We start from the raw sequence: 15,465 nt of genomic DNA, 5'->3' as shown, positions 1-15,465 counted from the left end.
GTGGTTGCTGGCTTTCGTGAAGAATAACCAGGTCCCCAACTTTGAGATGTCGGTTTGACCTCCTTGTCTTGTACAATGATCGGAGTTCTGTTAGGTACTCCTTTGACCATCGTTGCCAGAACTCTTTCAGGAAGTCTTCTCAGAGTTTCCAGCGCCTTCGCAGCGATTCTGCGTCTCCGTTTTGCAAGTCGGAGTCGGACGGTTTTGGTAACGACGTAAGTCTTTTCCCTGTCGTGAAGTGCGACGGTGATAGTGGCTGAGGCTCTTGCACTTCACTGTACGCGTAGGTCAATGGTCGAGAATTGATGATTGCTTCCACCTCAGTGAGGAGAGTCACTAACTCTTCTTCTGTCAGGACTCTTCGTCCGATGGCTTTCTTCAAAGAGTTCTTGACTGACCTGATCAAATGCTCATAAAATCCGCCCCACCACGGACACGTTCTGCAATGAACTTCCATCGTATCCTGCTGTTTGCGAAGTAATTCCGCACTTCTTCATCTCGTAGAACATTCCAAAGCTCGCTTAAGTCTTTCTTGCTTCTCTTAAATGCCAACGCATTATCAGAGTAGATCACCCTTGGCACGCCTCTTCTTGATACAAATCGTCGGAGCGCACGCAGGAATGTTTCTGCCGTCATGTCCGGTACCATTTCCAAGTGTACTGCCCTAGTAACTGCACACGTGAACAACGTGAGATATGCCTTCCTCTTTGTTTTCCTCGCTGTGACCCATACGGGTCCCGCAAAGTCAACACCCACGACCTCAAAGGCTTCCGCTTCTGTGACACGATCTGCGGGCAAGGGCGCCGTCACTTCTGACATTGGTCTGGCGTTCAGCCGTTGACATGCGATGCATTTATTGATTTCTTTTTTTATTATTTGACGAGCTCTCACGATCCAGTATCGCTCCCGCAATTGCACGAGTGTGTCACGCACTCCCGCGTGTAATAGTCTACGATGTGCTTCAGTTATCAACAACTTCGAAAAGTGGTCGTCTTTTGGCAGCACAACGGGATGCCATTCTTCAAAGGATTTTTCGGAGAACTGTAGTCTTCCTTCTACCCGAAGTATTTCATCGTTATCCAAAAAAAGAGAAATGTCTCTGATAAGCGAATCTGGCAGTAGTTTTTTGCCGTCTTGAAGATTCTTTATCTCCTGTTCGAAGGCTCTACGTTGTACATTCTTTATTATATATCTTTCGGCTCTGTTCAATTCTTCCGCGGTTAATGGTCCAGTTTGAGCGCTAATTCTTTTAGACTTCATTATAAAGCGGAGTACCCACGCCATCGTTCACCGAAGTCGCACAGCTGTGCTAAACCGCTCAATTTCTGGAACCATCGTTTGGTCTGCTGTTGCCGTGGGTATAACGCTGCAATCTTTTTCTTCTCTGTTTCTTCTATATTGAATTCTTGCGGTTCGGACTTCTCTGGCCACCGCTCTCGTACTGTCAACCAGCTAGGTCCTTTCCACCATACTTCACTGTCGAGCAGCTCCCTGGCTGTGATTCCTCTGGTCACCAGGTCAGCTGGGTTCTCTTTGTCTGGGCAGTGTTTCCAAGAGCAAGGATCAGAGTTTCGCTGGATTTCAACGACTCTATTTCTTACGAACTGTTTCCAGTCGTTTGTTTCTCCGAGGATCCAATGAAGAGCTATCTTCGCATCGGTCCACAAGTGCACTTCGTGGATGTTCTTCTGCAGCTTGGTCTTAATGTAGACACTCAGTCTGGCTGCCAAACGACATGCCAAAAGTTCTAGCCTCGCTACAGAAAGTTCTTTTAGAGGTGCCACTCGAGACTTGCAAAGCAGGATCGTGGATGTCGTGGAGCCGGAATCATTCGTCATAGTTACGTATGCTACGGCTCCATACGCCTGAGGACTTGCATCGGCAAAGATGTGCAGGTTTGTCCTGATCGTCACTCCCTCTATTCCCCGTCTGTAGAAACGTGGCACCATGACGTCACATAGCAATGGAAGATCCGCACACCATCGGTGCCATTCACTGCGCAGGTCAAGAGGCAGTAAGTCGTCCCACTCCATCTTCTGTTTCCAGATTTGTTGAAATAGGATCTTTGCTCGCACGACAAATGGCGCGATGAATCCTAGGGGATCGTAGAGTCTGGCTGTAGTCTGTAGGACAAACCTTTTTGTGTCTGAGTGCTTCTCTACGAAGTTCAGAACATCCTCTGGTGCAAATGTTGAGGTCTGTGGCAGGGTTCCACGTTAGTCCCAGCACCTTGAAAACTCCCGCAACCTGCCCCAATGGGTGTTCCTCGTGGTGATTCGAGTCGACCTGATTTAAAAGCGTTTTCGAGTTAGACACCAACTTGTGCAGCTTCATTGACGCTTGCTCGAAAATTGCTGTCGATTCCTTGAAGATCTTAGTGGCTTCTTCTTCGCTGGATGCACCGGTAAGAATGTCATCCACGTAAATGGAATCTTGCAGCAGCACCGCGGTGTCTGGATACTCGTCCTTCATTGTTTCCAGGTGATGTTTTATTGTCGCAGACAATAAAATTGGGCTCGATGTAGTTCCAAAAGGAACTCTCGTCATCCTCCAGATGAGAATTGGAGGAAGTGGTCTTCCGACCTGTGGGGTACTTTTATACCACAGGAAGCGTAACGCATCGCGATCATCTTCTTGTATACTTATCTGAAGAAACGCCTTCTCGATGTCGGCCACTAGCGCGATACAATGTCTTCTGAAGCTCAGAAGCAACGCGACAATATCCGGGTTCAGATTGGGGCCACTTTCCAAACAGTCGTTCAACGACTTCGAGCTTTTGCTATGGGAAGAAGCGTCAAATACCACTCGCAATTTAGTGGTGGTGCTCCTTTCGCGACAAACTGATTGGTGTGGCATGTAGAACTTCCGAGATCCAGTCTGCTCATCTGACACTTCTTCTGCCATTCCGCCTTCGGTGTACTTCCGGATCGCGACGTCATAGTCCCTCATCAACTTAGGGTTCTGAGTTAACTTCCTTGTTAGCTGCTGAAGCCTCCTCTCCGCAACTTGTTTGTTATCGTCTAAGTTCACTACGGGTTTCCACGGGAGGGCCACCTCGTACCGAAGACCGATCTTCTTAACTGTTTCTTTGTAAGACGCGATCACGGGTTCTGTCTCTGGATCAGGTTCGTCGGTTATACCAATCGATTCAAGGTTCCAAAACCTTTGCATTATTTCAGGTGCATCCATGTTGTTTGTCGTTGCGTTGAGAACGAACATCTGTGAGCTCTTGATGACAGATGCTGAAAGTTCTGTTGTACCGTGTACGGTCCAGCCAAGCGACGTCTCCATTGCTCGAAGTTTTCCGTCGAGTCTCCTAACTTGGCCAGTGACGAAGTTCCAATAGCAATCGCCTCCAATCAGTATGTCCACGCCGTTGGGTCCCTCAGCTTCGCAGAAGTCCGCGGCCGTGTATCCCATTTTTTTCAGTTGGCGACGCAATTCTTCTCTTGGATAGGGCAATCGTTGACCACAAATACGGCTTGTCTCAAGTGCTTCCAAACGGAAAACTTCACCTCTCTGATTTTCAAGAGTCACAAGAACTCTGCGAAAGGTTCGTTCTGTCGTGTGGTCGCCAAATGCTCCTACCGTCAGTCTTTCGTTTCCCAGGTGCTTGCATCTGAGCTTTCGTGAGAGTAGTTCTGTGACAAAACACCTCTGGCTTCCGCCGTCGAATAGCACTCTTACAAGGATGCGCTGTTTCAGCCCCAAGCTCCACACTGTCGCTGTTTGCAGGAGGACGGTTTTGTTGACCCCGTCTTTAATCGTAGATTGTAGGGCCACTGGACCAGCAGAAGTCAGTTTTTCCTCTTGTCTGCCTTTGTCGTCTCTTGAGCATGACAAGAACGTTGGGTCACACATGACTGATGCGTGTCGCCTTGGCAGTTGGAGCAAGAAATGTTTTTCCTGCATTGTTTGGCCAGGTGATTTTTCTTCGTGCACCTAAAGCATCTTCCCGAGCTCGTTAAAATCTTCCTCTTCTCGGGAAAACCTATCGTTGTTGTGCACAGCTCTGTCTCGTGGTCTGCTGACTTGCAGAAAACACAGCTCTGCTTGTCACTTTTCTGTAGAAGTGTCGCGGCCGTTCCTTTTGTCCATGGTTTTGAATTGTGCTTTGCTGCACGAGATGCTACTCCACTCTCTTTTCCTGCTTTACTTCTTACGCCTCCTGATTCTGGTTTTTTTGTGACTGTCGTTCTTTCTCTACTTTCAACTTCAATTCTCAGAAATTGCATAAGTGATAGTAGTTGCCTTAGCTGGGACTGTTCTACAACGTGTTGGTTTCCTTCACCAGCCGCGTTTACAGCCACATCTTCCGGGCGACGCTGTTCTTTCTTCCGAACGACATTTCTGTTGAAGGTTAGCACAAGATCTTCTGAAATCAGCCGAAGTACAAGGGGGCAAAGGAGAGTCGAATAAGAATCTTCGTTAACCCCTAGAGACTTGAGTCCTCTTATATGCGCTTGGAGGTCATCGTGTAGTCGTCGCAGTCCTCGGACGTCTTACGAGGTTCGAACTGGCTGCCGTTCTGCTAGTTTCATCATGTGGTCATCTACTAGCAGCGCCTCGTCGCCGTAACGGGACTTTATGATCTCCCGCGCATCTTCATAACAGCTGGCCGTTGGTGGAAATCCGGCAATCGCTGCAGCAGCCTCTCCCGACAACGCCGATCTGAGGTAGTGGAACTTCTCGGCTGATGACAGTTCTGGGTTACCATGGATGACCTGCTCGAAGTGCTCCCAGAAGGGCTGCCATTGTTGACGTTGTCCGTTGAATTTCAAGAGTTCAAGTTTTGGTAAATTGACCTTGACTGACAAAGTGGGACTGCGGTGGTTTGTTGGGATTTCTTGACCGCTTGTACTCGCTCTCTCGTGTAGGGTCCGCACCTTGAACGTCAGTCTTGCCGAGTAGGTGACGATACGATCGCTGTACTCGACGGTCCGAGCATACTCTTGTTCGATGTCACTTGCTGGCAACAATGGTTCGAGGGCAGAGTCCGTTTCGGTAAGCTGACCATGTAGCGCGTTGAGACGAGTCAGTAAGACGTTGAGCTCTTCCTCAATCGGCACTTCGGTTTGGGTAGCTGTATCGATTTCTGTCAGCAGCTTTGTTACCTGTGAACGCAGGGCTTTTCGCTTCTGTTTCAGCCTATCCATGGCAGCGTCGTTATGGTCCCTCGCGTTCTCGAGCTGGATGGTGTCTTGTCCTGTAGCCTCGTTACATCAACGCTTGTGACACCTTCTCATCTGGCCCATCGTACAGTCCAAAGGTCCCGGGTTTCGGCACCAAAATGTCAAAACCATTGAGCCGAAGCGTTGATGACTACAAGAAAAAACACTACTTTAATCACCGGTAGCCGCGTTACTCACACCAAAATGCCGAAACCATTGAGCCGAAGCGTTGATGACTACAAGAAAAAACACTACTTTAATCACCGGTAGCTGCGTTACTCACACTTCCCAGTTCCGAACGAAAATCCCCGATAGCAATTGTAGCTCGCGCTCGGGCCCAGTCCCCGAACCTCCTCGTCTTCTTTTCCGCTCCGCTGAAAGGTTTCTTCAGACGCCTATAGAAAAATGTATTGTTTTAATTCGAAAACATTGTGTCACGCAATTATTGCTGTAGGAATGCATATTTTATACAGAAATACTTCGACAAAATGCGAGACACGCCGTGATTGGACACAGCAATACAGACCACAGTTAAAAGTCAGGTAGACGTAGTCAACACTGACACGTCTAGACAAGTGTCACTTACGATCATTTAAGCGATGTTATCACGTGCAGTCAGTGAATTCTTGCATCATACCCCGACCACATGGCAAAATTAATGGCATTTTGATCGAATGACATTATGGAGCCGACAAATCAGCTTGCGACGCTCGTATTATCACTCAAGACCGCGAGCTGATTAAATCCCATATCATTTCATGAAAATATATGAGCTTTTCTGTGTGGCAGGGGTACTAAACTTCCTATTTATATGACTGGGCAATTAACCGATGAACCTACCGATTAATCAATTAATGCTTTATTCGCGATTAATTCTTTTAACCGGTTGATCGGTAAAATTTTTACAAACCTAAAGAAAGTAAAAATTAGGCGCTTTCTTCACGCAGACGTCGACGAGGACACCTGCCTACTTGTGTAGTAATTCGATTATAGTAATTGAATTACTGTAATTTAATTACTTTTCTTGGTTATTTGTAATTCTATTTAATTACTTCCGGCTAAAAGGAATTGTTATTGTAATTTAATTACTTTCTAATATCAGTAATTGCAAAATTTCAGGCACAATTGCAATTTCTTTTGCAAAACTTCGCGGCTTCCACGGAACCTCTTTGAAAGCCTCAGCGCCCGCACAAGCAGCCTAGCTCTCTGTAAAACACTCGCACACGGATACACAAACACACACGCACAACATAAATAACGTCGCATTGTTTCTTGTTTTGTTGCTTACACTGCGGGTTAAGAGACAATCCTCTTTGGAGCCTACCTGAACGGCGCCCTGTAGCGCCGTCTGCGGTGCTAGCTGAAAACAATAGCGTAAAAAAGCCACCATATTGAAAAAAAAAATTGAGCTTCAGCTTTCAACCGAAGTTGGGAATTTTAATTGCCTATGAAGTTTTTTTGTGTGTGTTTTTGGACAGTTTTTTACGTCCCTCTTCCAGTACTGTCCCACATTTGTATCTTTGTTGTTTTTGTTTGTTTTCAAGTTTATTTCCTGCTGGTTTTACTTCGGATATTCTTTGCATAAGCATTTCGGAGACTGACTTTGCACCTGTAAATATTGTCACCGATAATTGGGAAGCCCCGAATCGGTTCTTTTATATTTCTGACCCATTATAATTTTAACTCAATGTAAATAATTTACAATAACATGAAACGTTTGTATGTGAATGCGGTCGTATTAGCGCGAGTGGATTTTAGTTTTATATTAACACTTATAAAATATTCCTATATGACTAATTGTCGCATTTTTATTTGCCTGGTTAACAAAAGTCTGTCAACCCAATTTTTTTTCTTTAGCGATCTGGCCTCTTCCAGCATTTGAACTAATTTATTATTATTTATTAAAAATATAAGAACTTAGTACTTCATTGCCTCAAACTGTGAAGTTCTAGCTATCATGAATTTAAAAAAAAAATTCATAAAAGGAAAGTACAATACGTGGCATTTATGCAGCGATGCTTAAGCCTCCTCAAACATTGGGGCAAGAATGAACAAATAAATATGTTGCATTCTGTTCGACTCGTTTAAATTTATAAGGCACAAGTCGGGCCGCTCTCAGAAATAAGTAATTGTAAAGTAATCGCATTACTTTTTAAAAGTAACTTGTAATTGCAATTAATTACTTTTCACGCGGCAGTAATTGTAATTGTAGTTAAACTACTTTTGAAGCAAAGTAATTGTAATTTTAATTAAATTACATTTTAGAAGTAATTTACCCATGTATGAACACCTGTATGAAGGGCAAACTTTCAGCGACATTTTAACCTAAACAAATCTAGATGGTGACAAATGTGCAATATGTTGCCTTGTAGCAATAAATATTTTCTTGTCTTCATCTTTGTGTGTGATTTGTCTTCTGTGATTATTAAAACATCATATATTTACAATAAAAAAATTGCTCTTTTCGTTTGAAGGCTTTGATGAAGGATCGCTCTGTCCTCATTTGTAACTCACGAAGTAAGGTCCGCCCGCGGGTATGCGGCAAAGCTTAAACACTTTGCAGGTGAAGTCAAGGGCGTACCTTGCGCCTAAGGACGTTAAAGTAATATCTCGAAACAGAGTAAGGATTAAAAAGGGTTTCGCTAATAAATGGGATGGTTGAGAAACGCGCTAGCAAAGCAACCGAGCACGCGCTATTTTTCTGTTTTAACTGACGGGATACAGGTGAGTGTATTTGATGGGCAGTTATGTGCACGAGAAGCGTAAATAGCAGTCGTCGTATGTGCACAGTCGCAGGTTATAATCGACGTTTTTAATATGTGTACAAAGTAAACCACGCGGCTGGCCTGGCAAAACGATCGGTAATGCTAACAATTACCGAAAATTCTTAGTTTTTATGTGTTGTGGTGTCTTTTATTTGCCTAACTCGAGTGATGCCGAGTCTGGAAATGCACTTCTTCGTTCAAGATAATGAAAAGTTTCAGCAGAACGTACGCTATAGACTGCGAGCCTTGCGGGCGCGTGCCCAATCCATGCTCAAAGCGACGGCACGAGCTCCCGCTAGCAACGCAGTCCTTGTCTACGAAACTCTTTACGCTCAGGGATAGGTGCATTCTATCGTGTGCCTGCTCTCAGCTCTGCTGCGATAAACTGGTAAACAAAATATAATTTTGCAGTGCATGCCGGTGTCCCAAAATATTCAAAACTACTTTTTTTTTTTTTTTATTGTCTGCGTTTAGCGGAATTGGAAAAAGCTTGTCTTCACATTCGAGCGCCTCCAACTCTGCTTGCGTTCTTATACTGGCCGATCGAGACGTCTCCCTGTGCATTATAACTCCAATAAAGCTGCACAAACGCTAGTTTCATCACGTTAGAAAACAAAACTGCCTCCATATTTGAAAAAAAAAAAAAAAAGATTATCTAGTCCGCCATATGCCACAGCAAACAACTACGGCCCGGTACGCGCGCCTTGTGGGCCTCCCTCAGACATGGAAATACTATGGGCTTCACTCAAGGAGCCATGGTAGGAGTGGGTACAAACATGTAAACAAGATGCATATTTATAAATGGAAACTCAATTAAGTATAAGTTCAACAGCAGATATAAAATTAGCAACAGTTGTGTTGACGACGACATCATTTAGTAGCTCGTTCCATTCTTGAATTGTTCGAGGGAAAAAAAGAACAGACCCCTTTCAAGAGCGTGACAACTCTGTGCGCCTCAGGCAGCAGTGTGCGCGCTCTCCATGGTGGAAGAATGTTTTTTTTTTCGGCCCGCTGGGGGGCTCTGCGTGAAAAAGTGCATGGCAAATGCTCTGTTTCCCGCCGCCGGCTCGGAAAATAACCTTGCTAGCTAGCTTGCTAGGTATGGAACCTGAAAACAAAGATGATGAGATGATGACAAATCATGATGTGTCTGCAAGTCTCCACTAAACTTGCATAAAAAGATGCCCTCAAGGGGAACCAAATGCGGTTCTGTCCTAATTCTGCATGGAAGCATAAAGTAACATGGTGTTAGTGGATGCCTCAGTAACATAAAAAAATTAAAAAAACGTAAACTTTTTTTTTGTTTTTTTGTTTTTTACGCGTTTATTGTTAAAGTGTAGAAAATGTTCGCAGGACTGATACGGTAATTCGACCGCTCGTTTAGCCTCGCCAATGGTATCTGTCTACCAATTAACACCAAATAAAAGTGCGATGAGAGAGAGAAAGAGGGTCGGAAAAAGAAGAACAGAGAGTTTAACCTAGGTTAAAGTCCTGTTTGGCTACTCTGTTTTAGGGAGGGGGTAGTGGGGAGTTAAAAGAGGAAGGAAAGGATAAGAGGACATAAAACAATAAACACGTAAAAAAAAGGAAATAGTGACACGAGAGCAGAAACTATAAATCACATTACAAATAAAGTACGTGTGTCCTTTAGAGGCAGAAGTTCAGCCGCGTTTCCTTTAGGAAACGCAGAAAAGCTTTTTTGGCCCTCGCTGCATTCTGAAGGCTGTCCTAGGTGCCGAGTACTTTCATGACAGAAAACGGTCGGCTGTCTAGTTGCAACAACGTACTCTTGAGGTCTTCTTTTTCCGCGTCGTAGATTTGGCAGTCGCACAATAGGTGAGCAATTGTTTCATCACATTCACACGTTGGACACTCCGATGTTCTGGCTTGCCCGATGCGGTGAAGGAAGGACTGTGTATAAGCGACACCGAGCCGGAGGCGATGTATGACTGCCTCTGTACTCCGGGGAAGATCACGTGGAAGTTGAAAGGTAGGATTTGGGTCCAATGCGTAGAGGGGAGCATAATGGTAGGAGACATCGTGCCATAGCTTTCTCCTTGCGCTGGCGCCGTGACGATTGATGAGGCATCTAATGTCATTCCGACAATACGGAACTGTTATAGTTGCATCTAGAGAATGGGCTGACTTCGCACCTGCGTCTGCAGCCTCGTTTCCAGGTAAACGACAATGACCTGGTATCCATTGAAACTGGATAGTGTGTCCTAGATCCGTACACTGCAAAAGAAGGGTCATTATTTCGAAAACCACTTGGTCATTTTGGTTACGTCGCAAAAATGCTGATATTGCTTGGAGGGCCGGCTTGGAATCCGAAAATATTGTCCAGGAGTCGGACGATTTTGTCAAGATGATTTGAAGTGCTTGATGAATTGCCACTAGCTCTGACATTGTAGATGAAGTTATGTGGTTTAGCTTGAATCGCACGGTTGTACAGTGACTTGGAATGACTACACAGCAAGTAGAACTATCAGAGGTACATGAGCCGTCAGTGTAGACATATGTGTTCTTGAGAGATGGTTACCGTAAATATGGGAAATAGTAACCTGTAAAATCAGGACCATTGGCATATTTGATTTTTTTTTTTTTGATACCAGGAATATCAAATTTGACATCTGGTTCAGGAAATCTCCACGGTGGTGAGGTGCAAACTGTGACTAGTGTAAGATCTCCCGGAAAGTATTGCCGTACCTGGGACAGAGCCTTGGAGTAGCTCGAGTTTGGACGTGCAGATTTTATGGTGGCGAGACAGTGATCGTCATGTTGAGTTAAGTGTCTTAAATGAAGCCTTAAAGCTTCCTGCTATAGTTTCATTTGTTGACGCACATGCTGGAAGACCAAGGCAGGCTCGAAGAGCGCGTGCCTGAAGGCTTCGAAGTGTGCCTAAGCTTGTACGGCACATACCGTTGATAATTGGAAGACTGTACCTAAGAAAACCAATAAATAAAGCCTGATAGAGACGTAGCAACGCCCGCACTGACGCTCCCCGCGTAGTGCCACTAATGAAGCGGGAGAGGTCAATGAAACTCACCAGCTTCCGTTTTAGGTAATTAATATGGGGGGTCCCAGTTAGTCCTTTGTCAATATATACGCCAAGAAATATGTGATTTTTGACGTATGAAATTGTGTGCTTAAAAATGCGAAGTGGATAACGGTCCATGTTCCTTCGAGTAAATGCAATGGCAGCAGATTTGGCAGCGGAGATTTCAAGGCCACGGGCGCAAAGGTATCTGTGAACTTTTTTTAAAGCTAATTGCACTCTGGCTTTAGCTTGTACGTGAGTGGAGCCAGAAGCCCATATACAGATATCGTCTGTGTATAAGGATACATTTACATTTGGTGACAACTACTGCACGAGCCTGATAAGCGTAATATTAAATAGGGTTGGACTTAACACGCCTCCCTGGGATACACCCCGAGAGATGAAATGGTTTGACGTGTCTCCATCTTGTGTGGTCATATAAATGGTGCGATCTGAGAGATAACTTTCGATCCACTTGTAGAGACGGCCTCCGATGCCAACCTCCTGTAGCGCTTGAAAGATGGCATTATGAGTGACACGGTCAAACGATCTTTTGACGTCGAGAAAGGCCGCTATTGTGATCCTCCGTTGAGATCTTTCCTCTTCGACGTAGGTGACGAGATCAAGGACAGGATCCACTGAGCTTCTTCCTCGACGAAAACTATGCATATTTTTTGGATAAGCTCTTCGTCTTTCCAGATACCATTCTAAACGACGATTAATCATTTTCTCCATCAACTTGCCAACACAACTTGCCAGAGCAACAGGACGGTATGATGATAGAAGTAGGGGCGACTTGCCAGGCTTCAGTAATGAAACAATCCTTGCCCGTTTCTATGCGCTAGGTACTTCTCTATTTGTCCATAATTTGTTAAAATATTCCAGCAGCCAATTGCGAGCATCAGTCCCCATATGTGTTAAGAAAGCATATTTTATCCCATCCGGACTGGGACATGAGTCTGGTTTTATAAATACAAGAGCGGCATCTAGTTCGCCACAAGTGAAGACATCGTCCATGCAGCTATTAACAGCTGATGGTGCTGCAGCGTTAGGGACAGGACGACTTTTCGGCATGGAAACACTCGACGTGAGAGATGCACAGAACTATTTTGCAAGATCCTTTTGAGAACATGCCGCCGACAACGCAAGTGCTCGGAATGAGTGATATTGTTGAGGAGGAGACTTAAGGCCTCGAGCTATTTTCCAAATTTCGGAGAGTGGCTTTCGTGGATCGATTTTTTCACAAAATCCCCCGTATTTACGTTGACCGAGCTTGTCAAAATGGCGGCTTATTTTTTTTTGTAGATTTCTTGCCGCGCGAACATCGTCTTTTTCTTTAGTTCGTCGAGCACGCCTCTCCGCCCGTCGACGTATAGCCCGAAGACGTTCGTACACTGCGTCAATAGTTGTTCCCTTAAGTGGAAGGCTATGACTATGGGTTGATGAGTTTGCAGAGTCAATGACAGCTTTTTCGAACTCAGAAAGGTCAGTCAGCGTATTGCATTTAGCTCTCATTGACTGCTCAAACTCCCACCTATCAACTCGTTTGACAACATGATTCTTTTTGCCTGTGATAAATCCTTGTATAATTGTGTATGTAGGTATATGGCCACTGCCCCTTGTTTCAATATCTGTGAACCAAATAGCTTGAGACGCCAGAGCAAACGAGACGAATGTCAAATCCATTCAACTGCTACTCTCTGCACCCCGGAGGTATGTAGGACTTCCATCACTTAATAAAAAAAAATGATGTGTATGCGCTATGTCAGCATGGCAGGCACCTACCCCGAGGATTTGTGCGAAGGCTGCCCCATATATAGGGGTGCGCATTAAAATCTCCTGTAATTATATGTGGCGATGGGACCGTGTTCAGGATGTTCTCTAAGCGTGCTCTGTCGAACTTGGACTTTGGAGGTATATATGCTCCTATAATGGTTAATGAGAACGTGCATTTTTCATCAGAAATTGTAGCACAAACATACTCATTGTCCGCATGGGATGGGATAATATGTGCCACGTACGTGAGTTCTCTGCGAATGAAGAGAGTTACGCGACTTTCCCCATTAGTGCGTAGGGAGTCAAACTTTTCGTATCCTGATAAACGCATATTGCTAGGCAACCTGGACTCGCATATAACATTAATATGGTACTTTTACTTGAAAGCCAGCTGTCTAAAATCGGACAATCGGGACCTTAATACTCTTGTGTTCCATTGGAAAATAGTGGCCTTTTTATAGTTATCTTCAATAGCACCCGATGTTATTTTCAATTTTTTTAGGAATCATTTGAAGCCTTTAGCAGGTGTTCCATTGCGATAAAAGTCCTTACTTCTGGCAGGTTGTTAGCGTCTGGTGATGTTTTTAGAATGGCCTTTAGTGCCGCGAAGAACATTGGTAGCAATGTTCTTCGCAGCGATGTGCGATGAGATAACAACGTAGTGTATGAATCAACTGCATGCAAAATCGTGAGGCCGGCCGAAAGGCAACGGATGCGTCGGGTAAAACCGACGCTCGTTTATCCGCGTCAAACGTATACCTGGCTAACAGCAATAGTAAAGAAAACGCAAAGCAGTATAATTCGTGATGTTAGCCAAATGGTCGCGGCAGCGGACGGTTTGATGACTCCCTTCGGTCCGAATTTGTCAGTGTATCCACATTCCGTGCAAACCGGGACACAGCACTGTGTTGGCATCTTCACTGATACTCTGGAGCGCGTAAACTGTCCTTAGAACAACACATGAAGCGCCTAAAGCTCGGTTGGCGCACAGCGAGGTTGCGACCTGCTTTCCTTCACCCTGTCACGCAGCTGCTGACCGCCTCGCTGTTGCCATGGCTACCATGTCGAGACACACTGTTGCCGGGTTTTCTGCAAGGAGTCTTTAAACCTGTATTGTTTCAACACTCTTGCGTGGTTTAGACGTGAGGACCCGGTCAATAATGTATGTATATGGTTAGAGCTTTGAACATGAAGAGTGTCGTTAAGGATATTGAACAGCAATCTTAATCTATCAACTTTTGCTCTCATTTGCAACGGCTGAAGCTTCGCTCTAATAGCTAATTCAGTGGACGATGTTTCTCTACGATGATCATTAAAAGTAAACCTTTCAGTATATAGGGACTTTAAAGGGGTACGGAAACAAAAATTAAAATATTCAAATTTCGTTCGGAAATGAGTCAAGCACGACGGATAATAACCGTAAATGATAATCACCCGTTTGTATTTTGCTATATTTTTCGTTCCAAACGGTGCACATGAGCAAGCGCTCGAAGAAAAGCGAACGGAGAGCGCGATGCGTCATGGGATATCCGGCGCAAACAAAACAGACAAGAAAAAAAAAAAGAAGATTCCCCGTATTCGTGACGTAGCGTTGGTGGCGTTGTCAGCGTTGTGGTGGTGTCAATACACGTTTGCAAGTCCGGCTTCAGGGCGCTGCCATCTTGCTCGCTGGGGTGCGCTTGGACGCGTCCTAATCCGATTACGAAGCCTGGCTAAGACGTCAGAAACGGATTATGGCCGCGCCCAAGCGCACCCCACTGGGCAAGATGGCGGCGCCCTGTTACCGGATTTGTTATAACCGAGCCGTTCGAAGTACCCCTGGGGTGACGAGCGTGTGGCTGGCCCAAGGAGCACGTAGCTTCCACACCACTGTCAGCTTAGGAGTGAACGGGGTGGGGAAAGCAACTCTTGTCCGAGTTTTGAGCGACGGGCTTAATCTTCTAGGGAAAGAATGGCTGTTTCTGGGTGCACAAACGAGGGTTTGGTAGAATCCGCGATTTCTGAGCTGAGGAAAGCTATGAAGGAAAACGTTGAATTCCAAAGAGCGGCGCTGCTCCGATGGAACTTGCTACGTCATGACTACGTAGCAAGTTCCCGAACGTTGCTAGATTACCTCCCAAACAGGCTCCACATGCATCCACCAGGTGCACTCTGAAAGATCGGTTAATTAGCTTTAAAATTGGTTTTCCTGTGCCTTTCAATGAAAGACTGGTATCTTTGAGGTTATGCTGCAACATGCAAGACATTAAAGTTAACAAATGAGCGCGGGAATTTAGTTTCCGTACCCCTTTAAAGTGATACTTCAGCGAAATTTGAAATACACTCATAATGGTACAGCGCGAATTTTACAAGGACAGAGAAAGGAACTGGACAGTTCGAGCGCTTCCGTTCGTGCTCTTCGTGCTCAAAAATAGGTTGAGTATGTTCCAGATATATCCGTAAATGACAATCGCACGTTTGCATCTTAAGCCTGGTGGCTGTATTTTTCGTCATAAGCGGCCAGCTCTGTCAAGCGCTTGGAGAGCAGCCAGTGGAGAAGAGCACGTGACATCTCTCGTAATCGTGACATAGTTTGTCTCGGGACGAGCAAAGCCGCAGCGAAGCTGACGTTGAGAGGATGTCGTAGTCATTCCAGCCGCCGAAGCGGCTGCTTTTGTACGAATTTTGAGTGACGGGTTAATCTTCTATAATCGTTTAGAGGGAAATAGCGACTTCT

The 15,465-nt window shown here is 45.1% G+C and overlaps 1 protein-coding gene across 1 annotated transcript; it reads right to left on the bottom strand.

Annotated features, from left to right (window-relative positions):
• Positions 1-4,502: 4,502 nt before the first annotated feature.
• On the bottom strand, positions 4,503-5,156 carry LOC115329275. Its single transcript, XM_029990828.2, has one exon. It carries the CDS (start codon positions 5,154-5,156, stop codon positions 4,503-4,505), a length of 654 nt encoding a protein of 217 aa, XP_029846688.2.
• Between the last annotated feature and the right edge of the window lie 10,309 nt (positions 5,157-15,465).

The sequence above is a fragment of the Ixodes scapularis genome, unplaced genomic scaffold (genome assembly GCF_016920785.2).
Source record: "Ixodes scapularis isolate PalLabHiFi unplaced genomic scaffold, ASM1692078v2 PGA_scaffold2__306_contigs__length_199485367, whole genome shotgun sequence".
Lineage (NCBI taxonomy): Eukaryota > Metazoa > Arthropoda > Arachnida > Ixodida > Ixodidae > Ixodes > Ixodes scapularis.
This window is presented reverse-complemented; position numbering and strand designations above follow the sequence as displayed.